The sequence below is a fragment of the Vanrija albida genome (genome assembly GCF_041260175.1).
Source record: "Vanrija albida strain AlHP1 chromosome Unknown contig_6, whole genome shotgun sequence".
NCBI lineage: Eukaryota > Fungi > Basidiomycota > Tremellomycetes > Trichosporonales > Trichosporonaceae > Vanrija > Vanrija albida.
The window spans coordinates 945,191-965,198 of NW_027191425.1; the positions used below are offsets into that span (position 1 = coordinate 945,191).

At 59.4% G+C, this 20,008-nt stretch overlaps 6 protein-coding genes across 6 annotated transcripts; 4 read left to right on the forward strand and 2 right to left on the reverse strand.

The window, feature by feature from the left end:
* Positions 1-2,439: 2,439 nt before the first annotated feature.
* On the forward strand, positions 2,440-3,300 carry Q8F55_007728 (uncharacterized protein; the record flags this gene model as incomplete). Its single annotated transcript, XM_069356148.1, has 4 exons — positions 2,440-2,618; positions 2,663-2,956; positions 3,008-3,161; positions 3,202-3,300. 4 exons carry the CDS (start codon positions 2,440-2,442, stop codon positions 3,298-3,300), a joined length of 726 nt encoding a protein of 241 aa, XP_069205989.1.
* Positions 3,301-4,135: 835 nt separating this feature from the next.
* Positions 4,136-7,079, reverse strand: Q8F55_007729 (uncharacterized protein; the record flags this gene model as incomplete). Its single annotated transcript, XM_069356149.1, has 7 exons — positions 4,136-4,198; positions 4,392-4,461; positions 4,520-4,542; positions 4,818-5,018; positions 5,058-5,249; positions 5,339-6,417; positions 6,977-7,079. The coding sequence occupies 7 exons, from the start codon at positions 7,077-7,079 to the stop codon at positions 4,136-4,138; spliced, it is 1,731 nt and encodes a 576-aa protein (XP_069205990.1).
* A 1,499-nt stretch (positions 7,080-8,578) lies between these two features.
* Positions 8,579-10,248, forward strand: Q8F55_007730 (uncharacterized protein; the record flags this gene model as incomplete). The annotated part of the gene is made up of 3 exons (XM_069356150.1): positions 8,579-8,644; positions 8,689-8,995; positions 9,044-10,248. The coding sequence occupies 3 exons, from the start codon at positions 8,579-8,581 to the stop codon at positions 10,246-10,248; spliced, it is 1,578 nt and encodes a 525-aa protein (XP_069205991.1).
* A 1,363-nt stretch (positions 10,249-11,611) lies between these two features.
* On the forward strand, positions 11,612-15,862 carry GPH1 (Non-essential glycogen phosphorylase; the record flags this gene model as incomplete). The annotated part of the gene is made up of 32 exons (XM_069356151.1): positions 11,612-11,654; positions 11,764-11,937; positions 11,996-12,180; positions 12,215-12,264; positions 12,356-12,494; positions 12,528-12,605; positions 12,644-12,693; positions 12,735-12,819; positions 12,860-12,973; positions 13,011-13,023; positions 13,077-13,101; positions 13,151-13,218; positions 13,256-13,305; positions 13,342-13,501; positions 13,549-13,685; positions 13,721-13,797; positions 13,843-13,916; positions 13,955-13,982; positions 14,152-14,206; positions 14,243-14,263; positions 14,314-14,339; positions 14,387-14,552; positions 14,592-14,675; positions 14,722-14,848; positions 14,886-14,941; positions 14,978-15,115; positions 15,168-15,231; positions 15,279-15,344; positions 15,392-15,522; positions 15,561-15,584; positions 15,632-15,784; positions 15,824-15,862. The coding sequence occupies 32 exons, from the start codon at positions 11,612-11,614 to the stop codon at positions 15,860-15,862; spliced, it is 2,700 nt and encodes an 899-aa protein (XP_069205992.1).
* Positions 15,863-15,975: 113 nt separating this feature from the next.
* Q8F55_007732 (uncharacterized protein) lies at positions 15,976-16,793 on the reverse strand (the record flags this gene model as incomplete). Its single annotated transcript, XM_069356152.1, has 5 exons — positions 15,976-16,234; positions 16,282-16,445; positions 16,495-16,512; positions 16,553-16,616; positions 16,663-16,793. 5 exons carry the CDS (start codon positions 16,791-16,793, stop codon positions 15,976-15,978), a joined length of 636 nt encoding a protein of 211 aa, XP_069205993.1.
* Positions 16,794-17,216: 423 nt separating this feature from the next.
* Positions 17,217-19,980, forward strand: Q8F55_007733 (uncharacterized protein; the record flags this gene model as incomplete). Its single annotated transcript, XM_069356153.1, has 17 exons — positions 17,217-17,291; positions 17,331-17,443; positions 17,498-17,616; positions 17,656-17,708; positions 17,756-17,847; positions 17,906-17,949; positions 17,997-18,026; positions 18,077-18,117; positions 18,156-18,176; positions 18,217-18,304; positions 18,344-18,535; positions 18,576-18,838; positions 18,881-18,964; positions 19,001-19,186; positions 19,227-19,325; positions 19,373-19,545; positions 19,584-19,980. The coding sequence occupies 17 exons, from the start codon at positions 17,217-17,219 to the stop codon at positions 19,978-19,980; spliced, it is 2,070 nt and encodes a 689-aa protein (XP_069205994.1).
* Between the last annotated feature and the right edge of the window lie 28 nt (positions 19,981-20,008).

A 20,008-nucleotide genomic window follows, 5' to 3' on the forward strand; every position in this document is an offset into this window, starting at 1 on the left:
CGAAACATGGTCAGCAGCTGACAACAACACGATGGACATGGTCCGCACTGTGCAGAGGTGGGACTGTGCCACCGCCCTCGCGATACCCTTGTGATGGACCGAGCTGTTGGTTTTGCAACACAACTGGGGCCGAGCACGAGCCAGACGACTCACCACATGCAGCAAGAATGCCGAGGCGAGCTGTGCAGAGCACGGAGCGCAGAAGATCGCAAACCACTCAGACAAGGTCAATAACACCCCCTTGGCGGTGACCGAATTACCCCCCAGCGCCCCACACGCGACTACCACGACGTCACCCGGCAAAGCATGGGGCTTGTTGTTGCTGCTGCTGTTTCCTTTTTTTTTCCTCGTCAAGGATAATCCTCGACACGCGCCAAGAATGGAACGTCGTGTGTATCAGCGTCAGACTAGTCAGACCACCGCGTCGACTGTTTCCAACCGCGGGGTGGCGTATGTCCAACGACCCTGCAATCGAGCCACGTCTTGCGTTGAACCAACGCGGTTCAGGCCCGAAGTTGACGTTAATGCCGACGTGCGCGCGACGCGTAGTCGCTGGGGCATCGACACAGGTCCACGGCAAGAGCGTTAACCGTGCGCGATTTTGCTGGTTCGCGACGAACGAGGCGAGGTCGATGCGAGGTGAGCTTGCCCCCCCACCATCGAGATGGTCACCCACGTCGTTCCCCCATGGGGCGTCGGCCTGTGCTCGGTCTGCTTTCCATCTGTGCTCGATCTGGGCGAGCTCGGGGCCCGGCAAAGTTGGTACCACGATGAGCCGGGGCCACTTGATTAACAAGACGATGCGGGGTACCAGCCGTTTATCGGCGTCGTTCGGTTTACTGCAGGAATGTCGGTATGCAAGCGGCGCCATTCCTCGGGTCTGTAGGGTTTGGCGAGCCCAGCATTCCCTGGGTACCATCAGAGGCCTTGGTAGCCGGTGATCACACCACCCCGCACCGACCCGACCGGCGCCGGCGCCGAAGGCGGCTGGAGCTTGCAGTGACGCCAGGCGCCACCTTTCAGGCATCTGAGCAGCGCCTGAGCGCGCGTGCTCGACGTGCACGCGTACCCAGAGGTCATAGTCCCTTGATGCATAGCCATGGGCGTCTGGCCGAAGCTGGGGTTCGAGGTGCTGCGTCGGGGCTGCGTTGTCCAAGATTGTCCGTGCTTTAGGGGTTATTTGTAATAGATTTCTTTTGTTTTTGACCGATTGGTCCGGCTGCGTCCCCACATCGCCGCGCGCGCTTTCGACTTTGCTGGTATTCGACATTGACGACGCCGCCCCCCTTGGCTTGGCTTTCACAGGCCTTTTCGCAACAAGCCCTCGCCGCCGCCAAAGGGCAAGATCCCCAGACTGACGCGCTGACCCAGTCGCGCAGGTCCATGGATTTGTCGCCCCCAGGCCCGCGCGTTCCGCACCGTAGGCCCGTGCGTTCCGAGAAGTGGGTCCGAGGTTGTTGAATCTTTATCGCGTTTGTCATTCCGTGAGGTGTCGGAACGCACCAGACCTCACCCAGGCAATCGTGTTCCATACGGGCGTCTATGCCAGTACTGTTGCAGCAGCGATTCCAGCATGATCTGATCAGGGTGAGCAGGCCAAAGCCGCACTTTGGTCCACCCACGAGGGCATCAGCATGGTCGGCCTGGTCGGCTCGGCAGGCGCGGCAGGGCCGGCAGACTGACCCTGCGGCCCGTCCCCAGCGGCCCCCTCCACAGCCGCGTCAAAAGCCATCAAGTCCTGGTTGCGATGGCGGCTTGTGAGGCACAAGACCCGGGCCTCAGGTTTACCCTTACGGAATCGGACGACTAAAGCCGGTGTCGTCGTCGATTAGGCAGGACGCCCAAGGGCGGAGAGGGATTCCAGGGGCGTACGAGTGTAGATCGCAAACGTTCGGCACTTTGCATCGGCAACGTCCACCGTTTTGTGATTGTAGTGGGGTTGGCTTTAGCACGGCGCGAACGTGTTGCTGCGCGTAGCAGTGGGTCTACCAAAGGGTCCATACTACCATTTGGCCGACATTTTTGTTACCTACCCTCCTTGACAATCGGTTGTGCAATAAGCGACGGTTTATTTGGTCTGTGCGGATGCTTGGCATTGTCAGCTGATGCCCCAAAGTAGGCCCATGTGAAGTCTTTGTCCGTCCCTATGTGAAGGTACGTGAAGGGCTTGCGTCGGCCACACTGCGCCACCATGACGCTCGAGCACCCCTTCGGGCCTCCACCGCCTCGACGTGTTCCCCATGGGCAACTCGTCTCCAGTCGCGTAGGTCCTAGGATTTGCGGCCAAGGGGCCACCGGGAACGCCCAGGGGATGTATATAAGGGAGGTGGTCACTTGGCGACAGTTGTTTTTGCACTCAACAATCGCGAAAGCGCCCCATCTCACTCGCCCCGCTCTACTCGTTCTTCTCTTACCCCCACGACAACAACGGCTCTCACGATGTCGGCTGACACCAACGGCGTTCCCAACGTTGAGCTCAAGAACCAGGCCGAGTACTCGTCTGGTACTGCGGTCTCGCGATTCGTCACCCCCGGCGGCAACCCGGTCGACAACAGCCAGCCGGCGTTCCCCGTCTTCCACCGCAAGTTCGGTAACCCGGCCCCTCTCGGTCTCATGTCGTATGTGACGGCGCGCACCTCGCATCAGTACTAAGTCGACGTAGCTTCGCTGGCACGACCTTTGTGCTGTCGTTCTTCAACTACCAGGTTCGCGGCATCACCCACCCCAACGTTGTGGTCGGCCTTGCCCTCGCGCTCGGCGGTCTGGCCCAGTTTGTCGCTGGTATCCTCGAGTGGGCTGTCGGTAACACCTTTGGTGGCACCGCCTTCACCTGCTACGGTGCTTTCTGGCTCTCGTTTGGCTACATCTTCGTCCCTTCGTCCGGCATCCTCAAGGCTTACGAGGGCGACTCGCACATGCTCAACCAGGCTCTCGGTATCTACCTGTCCATGTGGGGGTGAGTGTCGTCGGTCAAACTTTTTGGGACAGCTGTACTGACAGCACGAAGTGTTGTCACCTTTATCTTCCTCATCGCCACGCACCGCTCCTCGATCGCCCTTGTTACCGTCTTCCTCTTCCTCGACGTGACCTTCTGGACGCTCGCGGCGAGCCACTTCCTGGAGCACCTCACGACCCAGAAGGCTGGCGGTGTCCTCGGTGTGGTAAGTGCCCGCGATTTGACTCTTGCTGACAGTCGAACAGATCACTGCCTTCGCCGCTTTCTACACCGCTCTCGCTGGTCTCCTCACCAAGGACACGTCCTACTTCCTCCTTCCCGTCGGTGCTCTCGAGCCCAACTAAGCGAGGATGCAAGTCACTTTACAACCGCATTGCGAGGCGGCTGGGCAGGGGTTTTGAGGCCTGGAGCAGCAGGGCAGTGGTAGTCTACATCGAGTTTTATCTAATGGGAAGAACGGCCTCAACATCACTGTCGGCTCGAAAACAGCAGTGTGTTAGAGCCTTGTTACAGTTGTGACCAATGCATTGTGCTGCGTGATGCTGCCTGCAGTGCATGAAGTGTCTGAGCATTAACGTTTGGTGCCACTAACAACATCGTGACGATCACTTGCTCCGCAAGGGATATGCCGCACGACATGTATTCCCAAAGGAAAGGCCGCCAGCCGGCCGCCTTGCCGGCGCCGGCGCAGCCAGATTAGAAATTCCTGGACAATCAACACATTGACTCGGGGCGGGTAGATACACCCAGGCACGTGTTTGGTTTGTGGCATTTGTAACCCTTCCAGCCCATTCATAACCCCTGCGGCACGACACTGACACCCTGGTAACTGTGCAGTGACGGGCGATCTGGCTGGCGTTGCGCATGGGTCTGAAGCTCTGACCTGCATACCATGGCGGTTACAATGCCCGGTGTCACTAGGAACGCTTTGCCTACTGCTGAACCTGTTGACACGGACCAATTCCTGCTTCATCGCACTCCCATGTCAACAAACGGCCACATTGCCCGGTAGTCATGGACCAGCTCCAGCACGCAGAGCTCCCAGGACCCTCTGTACTCGGTCTACAAGGCGAGGGCGTCAGGAGGAGAGGCCCGCTCCCTCCCTGCACACAAATACATCTGCCTTGAATCTCTGTTAAGACTTTTTTGTCGATTTTTGCCTGGTGACAACACAAGCCGCTAGCGGCCTTGAAAGCGAATGAGGTGCAGGCCAAGGTGGTCGCCCTGGTCCCGGTGGCTCCTCTGAAAGCATGAGGGGGTCGCGCTCGCGCTTGCGTCGTGGCCGTGTATTCGGTGTTTCCATTGCGGCAACGGGCAGCTCTAGATACGCCGGCCGCGACTCAATGCATCTTTATCCACAGTGGCACTCGTGACAGACCCAAATGTCCTCTGTCTCTTCGTGCCAGAATTTTGTGTGTGGGCGGTGCCCACACACCGCGCAGCCACCTGGCCGAATTGAACGCCAGGGCCCTGCGCTTGGCCCTGGTGGCATGCTTCCGGCAGATCTGTGCAATGTCAACTGGTGCTACTGCTTGGACGGGAAGAGCGTCCGCCCGTACTTACCGAGTAGACCCTGCCTTGGCCGACTGCCTGCCACGCCACCCAGCCGCCCATTGAAGTGGTCGGGCATCCGAGGATGCACCGACGGTCGCATGGTGGGCTCCAGCGTCCCATTGCGAATCTTCGCGACGGCGTCCTCCAGCCTCGGCCAGATGTCGCCTTTCTCGTACGGGCCCCGAGGGCCAGAGGCCGGCAATGGGGTCGGTGGCACCGATTTTCCCGTATGTCCTTGCGGACTTCGTTGTAACACTTTTGGCACTTGTACTGGCACAGTCAGAGCCGCGCTTGCCGTTTCACTTACCTCCGGGCCCTCGCGGTACCAGGCGCGGGCCGTTGTCACCTCGCCGCAGCGGAAGCAGGCCAGGCGCCGCGCCGGCCGCTTCTGCTGGTAGCACCGAGTGCACATGCCCATTACCGCGTGGGCAATGGGCGTTGCACACTCGGTGCACTCGGTCGTTGGTTCCGGCGCCTCGGACCTGCCGCTCCAGCACGGGAGGCAGAGCTGCTTGTCAGCATAGCGGGGGCTAGGACGGCTGCTTACCTTTTTGCCATTGACGTCAATGTCCTTGAAGATACGCTTCGTGCTGTTGGTACCGCACGATGCGCACTGGGCCTCCCGGTAGATCGTGGGGCCGAGTTCGTCCTGGACGCGGCCAAAGGCCTCCAGCTGGCCAGAGCAGGCCTGGCCAACCGCGTCAATGGCGCGGGGGGGGGGGCCGCGAGACTTGGAGAGCTGCGGGTGGGAGCCGCCGGTTGCCAGTGGCGCGCGGGGGGGGGGGGGGGGGGTGCACGCGGCGCTGGGCGCTCTGGGTCCCCATACACGAACTTGTGGGCGTTGACGAGACGGGCAAAGTCCCGTCGCATGCGCACGCACGGATCGAGATCCGTGCAGTCGTCTCCGCACTCGTGCCGAGCTGCCGCTGGCACGAGCTCTGGCTCGAGGAGGACTGCCTCGATGGGGTCGAGGCAGTTGTCCCCCCACTCGTGCAGCAGCTCTTCCAGAGCCAGGCTCTGGAACGGCAGACTGGCGGGTCCGCCGTAAAACTGCCGCCCGACCTGCGTGCTCTCATAGAGCCACCGCACCCACCCCTCGACGCCCTTGAGGGCCTCGAAGAGGGAGGAGCAGCGGGCCGAGCCGCGCAGGTAATTAACGATCCGCAGCTCGGTGCACAAGTTGTGCACCGAGAACGGCTCGCCGTGGCGCCGGTGGCTCGCCACTAACGGGGCGAGCGGGTGCCACCGGTCGCCGGAGAAACAGAGCGGTAGCCCTGTCGCCCTGTCGAGCAGACCGACGGTGTCGTCGGTCCGGCGATAGCCGAGGCTCTTGACCAGGCCGATGAGGTACCTGCAAAGGTGCCCTTCATCGACCTTGAGCCGTGGCCCTCCCTTGCCGCACTTGTGCCGCATACGCAGCACGAGGCACGACAGGAACCGAGCCATCTGGGTCGTCTTCGTCGTCTTGCCAAAGACGAAGACGAAGACGCCGTCCTCGTTGAGGTCCACCATGTCGTGGTGGCGGTCCTCGTCGGTGAGAACGACGTCGAACAGGCGCAGAGCCGGGGATTCCACGTCCTGCGCGTTGGGCTGCGGGCTATACCCATCGCACCAATTGTCAATGTTTGTCGCTGGTAGTTGAACCCGCGGCAGGGTGTGCCACGCCGGGGAGTGCAGTTTATCGCACCAGGCGAAGTAGTCCTCCTCGGCCGCCTTTTGCTCCGCCTCCCAGCCGCTCGCCACGGACTTGACCGCGTGGCGATGGTGGGCTGCGTACTCGAGGTTGGCGAGTGCGCAGATCACCCCCGCGAGAGGGAGGGTGGGCGGAGCGGCCGGTGTGTTGGCCATGTAGAGGGCCAGGAGCACGGTCAGCAGGACCAGCTCCAGCCCGGCCAGGCGAGCGGTGGCTAGGATACGCGTGGTGAAACGCGCATTTTCAGGCGCGTGCAGCGCAATCGGGAGGGGGGCAGCGGCGTGTCCCGCACGAGCAGAGGGTTCTCGAGCGCCGGCACAAGCCTCCACTGCGTCGTCGCGTCAATGACGTTGAGCAGCCGTTGGACGACTGGGTCAACGCCGTTGGGTCGAGTCATGTTGAGGAACCCGGGGAGGGTTCCTTCCTTTGCCCTCGCCAGGAGCTCGTCGCTCGAGGCAGCCACCTCGAAAAGGGGTTTCCCGAGGTTATGGTCATCGTCGATCGGTGGCAGGTCCCGCTGCTGCGCTCGATCTGCTGGCGTCTGCAGTAGCCTCTACGCTTTGCGGGCAAGCCGCTTGCGCACCGGCTCGATGGGCAGCTCCTCTGGCAACTCTGCCGAGGCGTCGAAGTCGCTCAACATATCGACCTCCGTGTCGTCGTCTTCCTCCGAGTGGTAGAAGACGGAGGAGCTCCCGGAGCTGCCATGTCGCCTTCTTCGTCACTGTTTGGCCAGTGATGGCCGGAGTCGCTGTGGTCGCCCGGAGCGAACTCACCGTCGGCTCCGTCGTCGACTGGGCCAAACAATTCCTCCTCGCCGTACTGATGCTCGGCATCATCAAGGGACAAGTTGCCCGGTCGGGCGATGGTCGGCCGCATACTCGAGGTCGGCCAGACAACAGATCACCCCCGCGAGAGGGAGGGCGGGCGGAGCCCCCGATGTGTTGGCCATCTATAGGGCCAGGAGCACGATGAACAGCACCGGCTCCAACCCGGCGAGGCGAGGGTCGGTATCACCTCCGTCGTGAAGTGCACGTGCAACGCGATTGGCAGCGAACTCGAACAAGGCTCGTGGCGATGGGTTGGTTTCGGGGGCTATGGTGGCGACATAGTGGTCCACTGTGGCACTGTAGGTCGTAGGCCGGCGTACTTGCACCTTGCACCTTGCGTGCACCTTGGGTGGCGACTGGACGATCACGTGGTAATCACGTGGGGGTCTCCTTCCGCGGATCAGTCGATCAGCATGGTCGCATGGTCAGCGCGTTAGGAGGGTCAGCGCGCGCCATCATGTCAGCGCGTCCATCGAGGCTCACTCTTGGCCAACCAAGTTGAGAGAAACAGTTTGAGGGAATTATTCTATTATTATCGCGCTGTTGGATTCGGCCTTGTGTAGACGATGCCAGCGCGGTGGAGGAGCTTCTTGGGTGCTGCTTGCCAATGTCCTTTCGCTTCCGCTTGCATCGCATCTGCAAGCGGAGCCAGAGTCTTCTGTCCGCCGGTCATTGTTTGGTCAGAAGTTGGAGTTCAGATGCCGGAGAGGCGGAGAGGGGCGCCCCTTGGCCGTCGTGTGGGCCGGCCTGGCTCTAGCTTGTATTTTGCTGTGTAGAATTGGTAACGCCTACAGGTCTTGGGGAGGGAAGGGAAGCCAAGGTTGGCCGGATCCGGCGGGTGCCGTGCTACCTTTGAAATGAAATTGCTCCCTTCGGAATATTTTAAAAAATCCACCCATGTTAAAAAGCCACCGTGCTGACTGACTGACAAACCCGCCCACCAAAGCAGGTTCCCTCCCTCCCACCCAGCCAGACCAGCCCATCAACCTCAGCAACAGTGTGATGGCTCCACGCTCAGAGCCACCACCCGCCTCCTCATCGTCTTCTGCTGACAGACCCAACTACCCACACACATCACACCCACCACAACCACCCTCACATCAAAAGGAAATCGCCATCACACCCTAGCCATTCACTTGTCTCAACCCAAACCCTCTAGGATCACTCTGACCGAACGCGGCTGTGTGGCCTTTACTCAACCGTAGTGTGCGCCGACCACCAAGGCTCTGTACGACCGACCGACGCATCAGTCATCAAGCCTGCCTTCCTCGACGCATAGTGTAGCACCGCACATCCCCGCGCGAGCTTGTATCACCTCGTGAGTGGCGATGAAGCGTGCGACCCCCTCATGCTGACAAGCCTTCCCCTTGTCTCCCCACAATACACCCGTGCCTCCGCGACGCATTCACCTTGCCGCCCGCTTAGTCTGCTGGAATCGACTTGTCCGATGGCGTTCTAGTGGAAACACTCGCCGCTATTTAGACTTGCGCTGTCCTCACCGCCCCCCTCAACACTCTTCCAACCCCACGCTTATCAGCATCTCCCGGTATGCCGGCTGTCGATCTCATGCCAGAAGCTGGCGACGACGACGCCCACGCGGCAGAAACAGTCAAAGTGAGTGCGCTGAGTGGGCCAAGTCTCCCCCGCTGACACCGCAGACCCCTGCAGATCCGATCGTCCCCAACGGTGTGCATCTCACTGCCAGCACCGCTGCCGCCCTCCAGGCGCAGCGCGCCATTGCCGACAGTCACCACGTCAATGTCGTCCCGCCGTCTCCAGATAGCATCGTGCCAGCGTCCCCCTTGCCGTCCAAGGCCAAGCCGGCCTCCGGCTTGCTCTCGCTCAACGAACTCGCCGCTCCCTTGATTGATACCCACCGATCGACCCCCGACTCGGTCGCCCCCCAGCCCAGCTCGATTGGCACCCCAGATATGCTCCCCGACTCGGCCTTCCCTGTACCAAAATGTGAGTTATGGCGGCACTACACGCGGCACCGCGTCTGACCCATCCCAGTCCGCCCTCTTCCCTCCACCACCAACCCCGCAGGAGCAGAAACTGCCCCCGGCATGACCATCCCTCCTCCTTCCTCGGCGCCCATGTCGAGAAACGCGTCGGCCAACGGTCCCAAAGACGAGCCGGTGCCCCCTACCCGTACCCAGCGCTCCCTTTCGACCAGCAGCAAGTCGGGCGAGAAGAAGGGCTTCCTCGCCAAAATGTTCCACCACGACAAGACAGAAAAGGTCGCCTTGGCTGTCCCCCGCAAGGACGACTCCCCGCCCACCACTCCGGCTGCCGGCTCCGACTCTGACGTCTCGCGCCCTCCATCCCGGGCCCCTAGCGTCAAGAAGAACAAGGAGGAAGACAGCCGACCCAGTGGCCTCGCCCGTCGTCTCTCTGAACGTTCAATCTCGGGCTCCAAGGACAGCTCTACCACTGTCAAGGAAGAGTCTGGCGGTAGCAAGTTCACCCTCAAGGATCTCATCGGTGGCGGCAAGACAAGCGACAGCAAGCTCACTCGCCGCCCATCCGACAAGGGCTCGACGCGCGGCTCGGATCGCGGGTCCACCAAGGGCAGCGACTACGGTGGCGACAACAACAGCACCGCTTCGTTGTTGAAAAAGTACGGTGTCTGTGATCGTGCGGCCATCGGCAAGGGTGCCACAGCCGTCGTTCGTCTTGCGCACAAGTGGGACCGCCGAGAAGAAAAGCTCTACGCTGTCAAAGAGTTCCGCAAGCGTCGCAAGAACGAAACCGAGAAGGACTACGTCAAGAAGCTCACTTCCGAGTTCTGCATCTCGTCGACCCTTCATCACATCAACGTTGTCGAGACTGTCGATTTGGTCCAAGACGAACAGCAGCATTGGTGTGAGGTTATGGAGTACTGCCCGGGCGGCGACCTGTACGCTGCGATCAAGAAGGGCGGCATGTCGTCCGGCGAGGTCGAGTGCACCTTCAAGCAGATTCTCCACGGCATCCAGTACCTCCACTCCATGGGCGTCGCGCACCGTGACATCAAGCCTGAGAACCTCCTCCTCGACGGCCGTGGTCACGTCAAGATTACCGACTTTGGCGTTTCTGACGTCTTCCGGATGTGCTGGGAGAAGAAGACCCATCTCAGCAAGGGCTTGTGCGGCTCCGAGCCCTACATTGCTCCAGAACTGTTCGAGCAGAAAGGCAAGTTGTTGTCTAGTGACTCTGCTAACCCCCGCAGAATATGACGCCCGCCTTGTCGACGTCTGGGCTGCGGCCATCGTCTTCTACTGCATGCAGTTCCAGGAGCTCCCTTGGCGCGTCGCCAAGCCTTCCGATCCCACGTTCGCCACATATCTCTCGCAGTACTACCCCTCGGGCGCTCGCCCTGAAGGAGCGCCAGCGTGTCCCTCGCCTCTCAACAACCTGATACCCCGCGAGTGTCGTCACGTTATCAAGCACATGCTGGATCCCGATCCAAAGACGCGATGGACCGTGGACGACGCTTTGAAGGATAAATGGGTTCAGTCTGTTGAAGTCTGTGTCGAGGGACAGCAGAACGGCCACACCCACACGGCTGTTGGTGCAGACATAGTCCGCGTTTAAATGCTCGAGAATGGTCCAGGGCTATTGATGTTGTTGCACAGTTATGAATCACGCTCTTAGATGTTACATTTGATTGTCTGTGCTGTGCTTGGATCCACCACCCATCCCTGACGTCAGTTGAGATTGCACTGACGCTGATCGCGATTTGCCTCAAGCAAGGCCGAGGCGCCGAGGATCCGAGCTCCGAGGGCAACACACGTGGTGTGGCGTTGGTCCTAGCCAGTACGCCCGTCGAGCAGTCGGGCAGCAACAGGCCGAAAACCGCCCTGAAGCTGTGATGAGCGAATGGCTGGGGCTTGCGTGGTCGACGTGGACTGCCCAGGTAGTGCAGGACATGATGCACTTGTGGTTGGAGATGGACGCAGAGGTGCCATTCAGGTGGCGCCCACTACCACCACGCCCACTGCCACCACGCGAAGCGGCGCGCGAGAGCGCCAGGGCAATGGGGCTCACTGACGGCGTGGGAATGACTCAGGGCTTGGATAGAATTGTGGGCCCCCGCGTCGCTGCTGATACTGGTTGGGGACCGAACGTGGTTTGAATGAGCGCGTCAATGTCGTATGCCGGCCCTTAGACGACGAGCGACAATGGCTTGAAGTAACCCTGCCGGCTTCCGCCCCCGAGCCAGCCCTCTGTCGGCGCGCGCCGTGTCATGCAGCCTTGTCTCATGTCGCTGTCGGGCCGTGCCCTCCGTGGTCGTGTTGGCCGCTGCCGAGGGCGACAGAGTGAGATGGGAGATGGAAGAGGAGAGCCGTGCAGCCAGTGCCGCTCCTGCCCTTTTACCCTTAGCCGCCCCAAGCCGCACGACGCCGCGCGCCGCCGCCGCCCGGCCGCCCAGCCAGTCGCTTCGCTGGCCGCTGCCGCAATGACGAACGATCTGGATCGACCCGACCACCCACCCCATCCACTCCCGGGGTCATCCGCCCACACTCACACAAGTCCACTCCCAGGCTTCCTCTTTCCTCATCCTCCATCCACCACAATCTCTAGAGTGCTGCCAGCATCATGTCTGCCCTCACCCAGGAGAACGTGAGCAAGCTCCCCACCTGTGAGTAGATCGTCACCTTCCCCGGCAGCCAGCTCAGCGCGCGCCCAACCACCCCCGCGTCATGCTGCTGTCTGCCCGGCCACGTTCGTTGTCGCTGATAATCTCCCAGCGACCTCGCCCGCGGGCTCGAGGACCCCGTCGCTTCACCAGCCGACTCTGTCGCGCCGCTCGTCCGTCTCGGCCGGCATCGGCCCAAACCACAACGTCGACGTCAACCAGATCGGCGTTCCCGGCACGACGCCCCGCCGCGACAGCCGCCCCAAGCACCAGCGCTCTCTGACCGGTCAGTAGTCGCGTCTCTAGGACAGCCAAGCCGAGGCTGACAGTCGTGCCCCACACAGGCTCCTACTTCCCCACCCAGCCCGGAGCCCAGGCCGATGACGAGTGGACCGTTGGCGACGCCCAGACCTGGAAGACGGCCATCGAGGCCGAGCAGGTCGACAAGGACGACGTCCAGGGCGTCGCCAACACGGTCGTCCGCCATGTCACGACCACGCTCGCCCGCCAGGCTGGAAACCTCGACGAGGTGGGTCACGGGGTAGACGCGTACTGACGCCCAGCTCGGTGCCTACCAGGCCACTGCTCTGTCCGTGAGGGACCAGCTCCTCAAGTAAGTGCCATGGTTAACTCGCTGCTAACAACCCCAGGCGCTGGAATGAGACCACCTCGTCAGTCATAGTCACCTCGCCATACTGACGTAGCAGGTATCACACCAAGAATGCCCCCAAGCGCGTCTACTACCTCTCCATCGAGTGGCTCATGGGCCGCACCCTGGACAACGCCGTGCTCAACCTCGACATGAGGAACACGTACGAGACTGCCTCCCAGAAGCTCGGCTTTGTGCGTACGGCTGTGGTTCGTCGCTGACAGCAGAACTTTGAGGATCTCCTCAACGAGGAGCGCGATGCTGCTCTCGGCAACGGTGGTCTCGGCCGTCTGGCTGCTTGCTACGTGCGTCATGCCCATGTTGCGCCTGCTAATGGACCCAGATCGACTCCATGGCCACTCTCAACCTTCCTGGCTGGGGCTACGGTCTCAGGCAAGTATCACAATCTCCTGTAATGCTGCTAACAATACCAGGTACTCGTACGGTATCTTTAAGCAGCTCATTTCGAGCACTGGCGAGCAGCTCGAGGCTCCCGACCCGTGGCTCGACCGCGAGAACGTAGGTTGAGAACCAGTCGAGCCAGTGCTGACAGTGCCAGCCCTGGGAGATCCCTCGCCTCGACGTCTCTTACCCTATTCGCTTCTACGGCCGTGTTGAGGCCATCCCCAACACGTCTCGCGCTATTTGGTCTGGCGGCAACGAGTGTCTTGCTGTGGGTGTACCATGCTGAATGCCACTGACGCCCCCAGGTTGCTTACGATGGTCAGTGGACTGCCAACCCCCGTATCCGCTTGAACGCGTGCTGACCTGCCCAGTGCCCATTCCTGGTTTCGCTACCAAGTAGGTCCCTGGAGCTGTTCTTGCTCAAGTCAACTAACACATCCTCTAGGAACACTGCCAACCTTCGCCTCTGGGCTGCCCGTCCCATCCAGGGCTTCGACCTCAACTCGTTCAACGGTATGTGGACGCCGGCCGACCTGGGCTAACGGATCAGCGGGTAACTACGAGGCCTCGGTCGCCAGCAGCAGTGACGCCGAGAACATTGTGAGCCTACTGCCAGATCCTCCCTGCTGACGCCAGACTCGAGTTCTCTACCCCAACGACAACATGTACGCCGGCAAGGAGCTCCGTCTTAAGCAGCAGTACCTCTGGTGCTCGGCGTCCCTCCAGGACATTCTCCGCCGATACCAGAAGCTCAACCTTCCTTGGGACCAGCTTCCCGACTATGTTGTCATTCAGAGTATGTGTGACCCCTGTGGGTTGTTTGTCTCTTGCTCACCAAACCAGTGAACGACACCCACCCTACCATCTCGATTGTCGAGCTCATGCGCATCCTCATCGACGAGGAGGAGGTGCCGTACGACGTTGCTTGGGGAATTACCACCAAGGTGTTCGCGTACACCAACCACACTGTTCTCCCCGAGGTTCGTGGCACCAGTCCTTCGTCGCTAACCGCCAGGCGCTCGAGAAGTGGCCCCTTCCCCTCTTCGAGAACCTCCTCCCCAGGCACCTGCAGATCATCTACACGATCAACATGTGAGTCTGTCATGGCCCGCCAAGTCGTCATCTCACACACATTAGGAACTTCCTTAACGAGGTTGCCAAGCGCTTCCCTGGTGACATGGACCGTATTCGCCGCATGAGCATCATCGAGGGTACGTCCTCCTCTCGTGCCCCAGGCTGACATTACTAGAGGGCTCTCCCAAGTTTGTTCGCATGGCGTAAGTTGAAGCTTCACACCCTCGTATTCGATGCTGACTGGCGCAGCCACCTGGCCATTGTCGGATCCTTCAAGGTGGGTCTCATACCATCTTTAGAAACGCTAACGACCACAGGTCAACGGTGTTGCCGCGTAAGCTCACGTCAAGTGTTATCATACTAACCCGCCAGGCTCCACAGCCAGCTCCTGCAGTCGACCATCTTCCGTGACTTCGTCGAGTTCAAGGTAAATAACTGTCGAGTGGCTATGCTGACGAGCTAGGGACGTGATGGCTTCACCAACGTGAGTTCGAACGACTTCCGCTAAGGCATGTAATCTGACCCATGCCCCAGGTCACCAACGGTGTCACTCCTCGCCGGTAAGCACGCTACCCTGGTGGAAGTACCCTACTCACACCACTGCCAGCTGGCTCCTGCAGTGCAACCCCCGTCTTGCTCAGCTGATTACCGACACCCTCGGCTCGGAGCACTGGCTTGTCAACCTCAAGCAGATCTCGCAGCTGCTCCCCATGGCCGACAACGCCGAGTTCCGTCGCGCTTTCCGCGAGATCAAGATCGAGAACAAGGCTCGAGTACGTTTCATGATAGTAGCCACACTGACAATGCCTTAGCTTGCCGAAGTCCTCCACAGCGAGCTTGGTCTCAGTGTCGATGTGGACAGCATCTTCACCTGCCAGATCAAGCGTCTGCACGAGGTACGCCGCGGATCCGATCCAATGTTGCATGCTGACCTCGTAATAGTACAAGCGCCAGACACTCAACATCTTCGGTGTCATTCACCGCTACCTTCGCATCAAGAAGGCCACGCCGGCGGAGCGCAAGAAGATTGCCAAGCACACGGCCATCTTCGCCGGCAAGGCCGCCCCTGGTATGTCTCACCCACGCGAGTGCTGCTGACGATCAAGGCTACTACATTGCCAAGCTTGTCATTCGCCTTGTCGTCAACGTGGCGAAGCTTGTCGTGGGTACCAGGTTCAAAGTTCCTTGCTGATGTAAGAACCACGACCCCGATGTTGGAGACCTTCTCCGCGTCGTCTTCATCCCCGACTACAGCGTTTCGGTCGCCGAAGTCCTCATCCCCGCCGCGGACGTCAGTGTTCAGATCTCTACCGCCGGTACTGAGGCGTCTGGAACTGTGGGTTGACCTAGCCACGCAACGTGGGCAGCCAGACTAACACCACTTTCAGAGCAACATGAAGCTGGGTCTTAACGGTGCTCTCCTCTTGGGCACTGTTGATGGCGCGAACGTTGGTAAGTGGATTTCTTGCCCCTCGTAGGGTGACGGCTGACGTTTTCAGAAATCGCCGAGGACGTCGGAGAGGACAACGCTTTCCTGCTCGGCCACCTTGCCGCCGACGTTGAGGGTACGTGCAGCGAGTTGAAAGACGGCGCAGCGCTGACCACACTACAGCCGTCCGCTACTCCAACTCGTACAACCCGACCCCTCTCGAGGAGCGCTCCCCTGAGCTGGCTGCTGTCTTCAAGGCCATCGAGGCCAACACGTTTGGTGATGGACACGTCTACGAGCCCCTTCTCAAGACTGTGAGTGGCTGATGCGGAGAGCTGGAGCTAACCTTAAGATCTACGACCATGACTACTACCTCGTGAGCTCTATTCCCGACCGCTTGTGTTCTCGTACTAACCCGCTTAGGTCTCCAACGACTTCGGATCGTACCTTGCCGCCGAGAACCTTGTCGACGAGCTCTGGGCCGACCAGGAGGAGTGGACCAAGAAGTCGATCAGAACTGCGTTCGCTATGGGCTCGTTCACCTCTGACCGCTCGGTCCAGGACTACGCCGACTCGGTAAGTCTGCCCGTATGGTTCAAGCTGACAATGCTCCAGATCTGGTCCATCGAGCCCGACCCGGTTCCCGAGAACTAGATGTGTCTTGTCAAGACACAATCGATACAACATAAAATCTGAGAGAATGCGGTCGGAAATGAATGACTCTAAATTGCCCCAGTCGCATGACATATGTGCGCACTTGAGACTTGTTATGGCTTGTGCTTCTTGTCACTGGGTTCGTCACCCCCTTCGTGAGACCTCTTCGATGAGCCCTCAGCTGTCGGCTTGGGGCTAGCGCTAGCAGCTGCCTTGGGCTTCTTCTTGACGACGACGCCCTTCATCAACGACTTGATGTCCTTCTTGGCAGCCTTTGGGGGGATGCGCTTGGCTGGGGGCGCTGGTGCCTTGCTAGCCGCGAGCTGTGGCTCGGCAGCAGCCAATGCAGTCGCCTGTCGCTTTGCCAGCGCTCTGAGTCTGCGTCAGCTGGCCCATTAACGCCAATCCGTTCTACGCACTCTTTGTATCCCATGACCTCTGCGTCGTCTTCTTGCTCCACCTTGCGCTCGTGGGCCCGCGTCTCCTTGACCTTCTCTGCCAGAAAGTCGAGCTCGTCCGTTTGCAGACCACGGTATTGGTTCGACAGCTTCATCTTGTTGTCCCATTCCTCCTGCTTCAGAATCTGCGGGCCGTCAGTCAGTCACAAATGTGTTGAATCGCGGTCGACTCACGCGCTGCTCCTCGAGCCTCTGGTTCATGTCAGCGCTCCTGCCCCATATCCATACCCACTTCATACAGCGTTCTCCCGTCATCCGGCTGCTCGAGCATCTGGGGTGGTGGCTCCTGCCCTATCCTGGCGTGGGTTAGCATTCGCTACCCGAGCAGTGCCGGGGACACACCTTGCGTATGCGTCCTTCCATTCTTGCTCCTTCCTAGCGCTCGCTTCGTCGAGAGCATTCTGCGACACGAACCTGGCAGCGATACTGCCAGTGGCGAGAGCCGAGCCAGACGTCTCGAGTTGCTGCTCCATCGCACCGGGGTGGATTTAGGTTGAAGGAAGCAGGGGACGCAGCAGGCCGATGATCGGTCAAATCGTTGGGTTTTAGGTGTTGAAGAAGTCGATCCAGATGCTGCTCGGCGCAACAGAGGTGGTGCCGGAGCTGTCTAGTATGCGCAAACGAGGATGAGTTTGGAGAGATGTGACAATAGTTCATTAGAGTCTGGAAGGGAGACATGAGTTAACCAGCTTCAGCTTCGAGATCGCCACGTGCAGATCACGTGCCTCCACCGTTGCCGACAACAATGTCATCATGGTGATGGAGATGGGCAGAGTGATGATGGACCATACAGGCTCTGCTGTTACTGTCACTCCCATTTGCTTGCTTCCACGCCGACTTGGGTAAAGACCAAAGATACCCTGCGCTCAGACCATCAACGTCTCGCGTTCCTCAGCATGTCGAAAAGGCTCGACTTGTCTCAATTTCGGGATGACTCTTCAGATGACGAAAGTGATCTCTCCATCTCAAAGGTGAGGTGAGCCCGGCTTGAGCTGTCTGACATGCTGCAGGGGCCGAAGCTGGACACGCTCAAGTCTAAAACCTTCTCGTATGGTGTAACCAAGAAGACCAAGAAAGATTTGGAACGCGAAGCGGAGGAGAAGAAGCGCCGTGAGGAAGAAGAGTGAGCTCGATCGAACGCTGAACCCTCGCCGTTCGACGCTGACTCTCGGACCAGGGCGACGAAACGTGCGCTCGAGGAGTTCTCACAAGTGTTCGAGGGCAAGGCCAACGAGGGACCTTCATTTGGGGGCCGACACAGAGCTCATGGCCGATCGTTTGTCCGAGCCGGGGAAGGTGAGGAACATGTACGGAGACGGAAAGCCAACAGTCCAGCACCATCCTCAGGCCCACCTCTGCACCATGAAACGGCATCCAAGTTTCGGCCAGTGAGTAGTGATTGCTGCTGCTCGAGACAATCAGGCTGATTTGCAAGTCCGCATTCTCAGAAGAAGCCCCCACTCCTTCAGCCCCCCCTAAACCCCGTGGAAAGAGAGCGATGGACTCGTTCTTGGACGAGATAAAACGGTGCGTTGCGTTTGACAGACGTCCGATTACTGGTGACTGACATACCTTTCCTCTCAAGCAACCAAGAGGCTCGTGATGCGACACTCGGCAAGAGCGGCAACCGTTGGTGTCCGGGACATCACTTTACGACTCGCTAACTCTGTCTGCAGGCGATGGCTCGTCGGTCTCCGCATTGGCTGGTGAGTGCAGAATAAATCTCGGCCTGAGAGGGAGATTGACCTTGTTGAAGCCCATGGAGGGACAGCGTACGGCGGCCTCAGCGATTCGGATGTAAGCCACCGAGCTGTGATATTTTACTGACCAGGTAGAGCAGTACCAATCTGTTCATCGTGAGCACAGTCGGTAGCGGGCTCTCACTGACACGACCAGGTCAATCTGCCAACTACCTTATCTGAGGACTCCCTGGGACGCCTGTTCGCAGCGATAGGTCCAGTTGGAACCGTTAAGATCATGTGGCGTGCGTTCCTCCGTTATGGACTGGTGCTAATCTGACCAGCCCGCGGCGAGGACCTCCGCGGCCATCCCGCAACCCGCCGAGTAAAGCCAGGTCTGACAGGCTTTGTGTGCTACATGGGCCGTAGTGATGCGGAGCGAGCGGTTCGCGAGTTTGATGGCTATGAGTGGAACGGAAGCGTTCTGCGCGTTAGCTGGAGCAAGCCAGTACCAATACCCCGCAAGGCGCTATATGGTGAGCACCATGCCCTTGTACCGCAACTAACCTGCCCCAGATGAATCCTACAGATCATCAGAGCCTTTCAGTCGGCCAGGAAATGCCCCAGAGTCGGTTGGAAGCAAGAGACGCCGTAGTGAATCGCCGCGACCTGATTCAAACGAACACCAGTCCTTCTGGCTGGACCAGGTTGATCCTAAAGATCTGGACTTCATCAAGGCTGTTGTCGAGCGTATCAAAACACACGGCTCAGACTTCAAGGACATGCTGCTGGAACGTGAAAGAAACAACCCACGGTTTGTGTTCATGTTTGACCAAGAGGTTCGTATGCCAAAATCACTAGGCTCATGCTCACACCACCAGGCCGCAAGCCACTTTGTTTTCCAGTCGCTTCTGGACCCCAACTACACTTTCCCTCAACCTCCAGTGGCTCAGTTTGACGACGAGGTAAGTCTTTGCCTTTGCTCCAGGCTAACATTGTAGGGATATGCCTCGATCTACTCCTCAGACTCAGCGGAAGAAGGCGAGCGCGTCAGGGCTGCAAAGAGATCACTCGGCCCTCTGGGTCGTAAACGATTCGAGGCCCTGCTGCGTGCCATGTCTGGGAAACGTGTAGAGATTGCACGTACAATGGAGTTCGCAATGAAACGAGCAGAGGCGGCCGACGAGGTAAGCTTGCGGTTCATTTCAGATTTGCTGACCGGTTCAGGTGGCCGACATTGTTTGTCAGAGCCTGGAAATCGAGGAGACGCCTATTCCTCGCAAGGTTGCCCGACTGCACCTCGTTTCCGACATCCTTCACAACTCTGTGGGTTGCTTCGTGTCCACTCTGGTACATGTCTAACCGTAGCACAGGCCTCCCCAATGCCAAACGTTTGGCGATACCGGCAGGTGTTTGAAAGTCGGCTTCCTACCACCTTTGCTCATTTTGCCACTGTCCACCAACGGCTTCTGGACCTTGTGGGAACGGTTGCAGCCAACGTATTCGAGCAACAAGTGGACGCGGTTCTCTCAATCTGGGAGGGATGGTACGTCACAATGGGAAAACGAGCGCTGACACCCGTAGGATGGTGTTCACTGCCGACTTCCACAGGACATTGCGAGAGCTGCTTCATGGACAGATCACTTTGGAGTCTTTGTCGTCCTCAGCTGCGCCAGAACCAGAGCCGGAGCAAGAAAGCGAAAATCAACCCAAGTCTGCTGGCTTCAAATCATCGTTCAAGCGCATCACATCCGTTCCTGCGCCTGCTCAGGTCGAAGACGTCAGTTCGCAGCTGAATACAGCGCCGCAATCTGACCTGGACGGTGATGCCATGGACGATGTCGACGGGGAAGAGATGTTGGACGGAGAAGACATCGATGGGGAGGACGGTGGCATTGACGGAGAAGACATCGACGGTGAAGAGGTGGACGGAGAGCCCATCGCTGCGGACGACCTCGACGGGGAAGCCATAGACCCCTGAATGCATAGTCTTTACTGTACACTTGAGT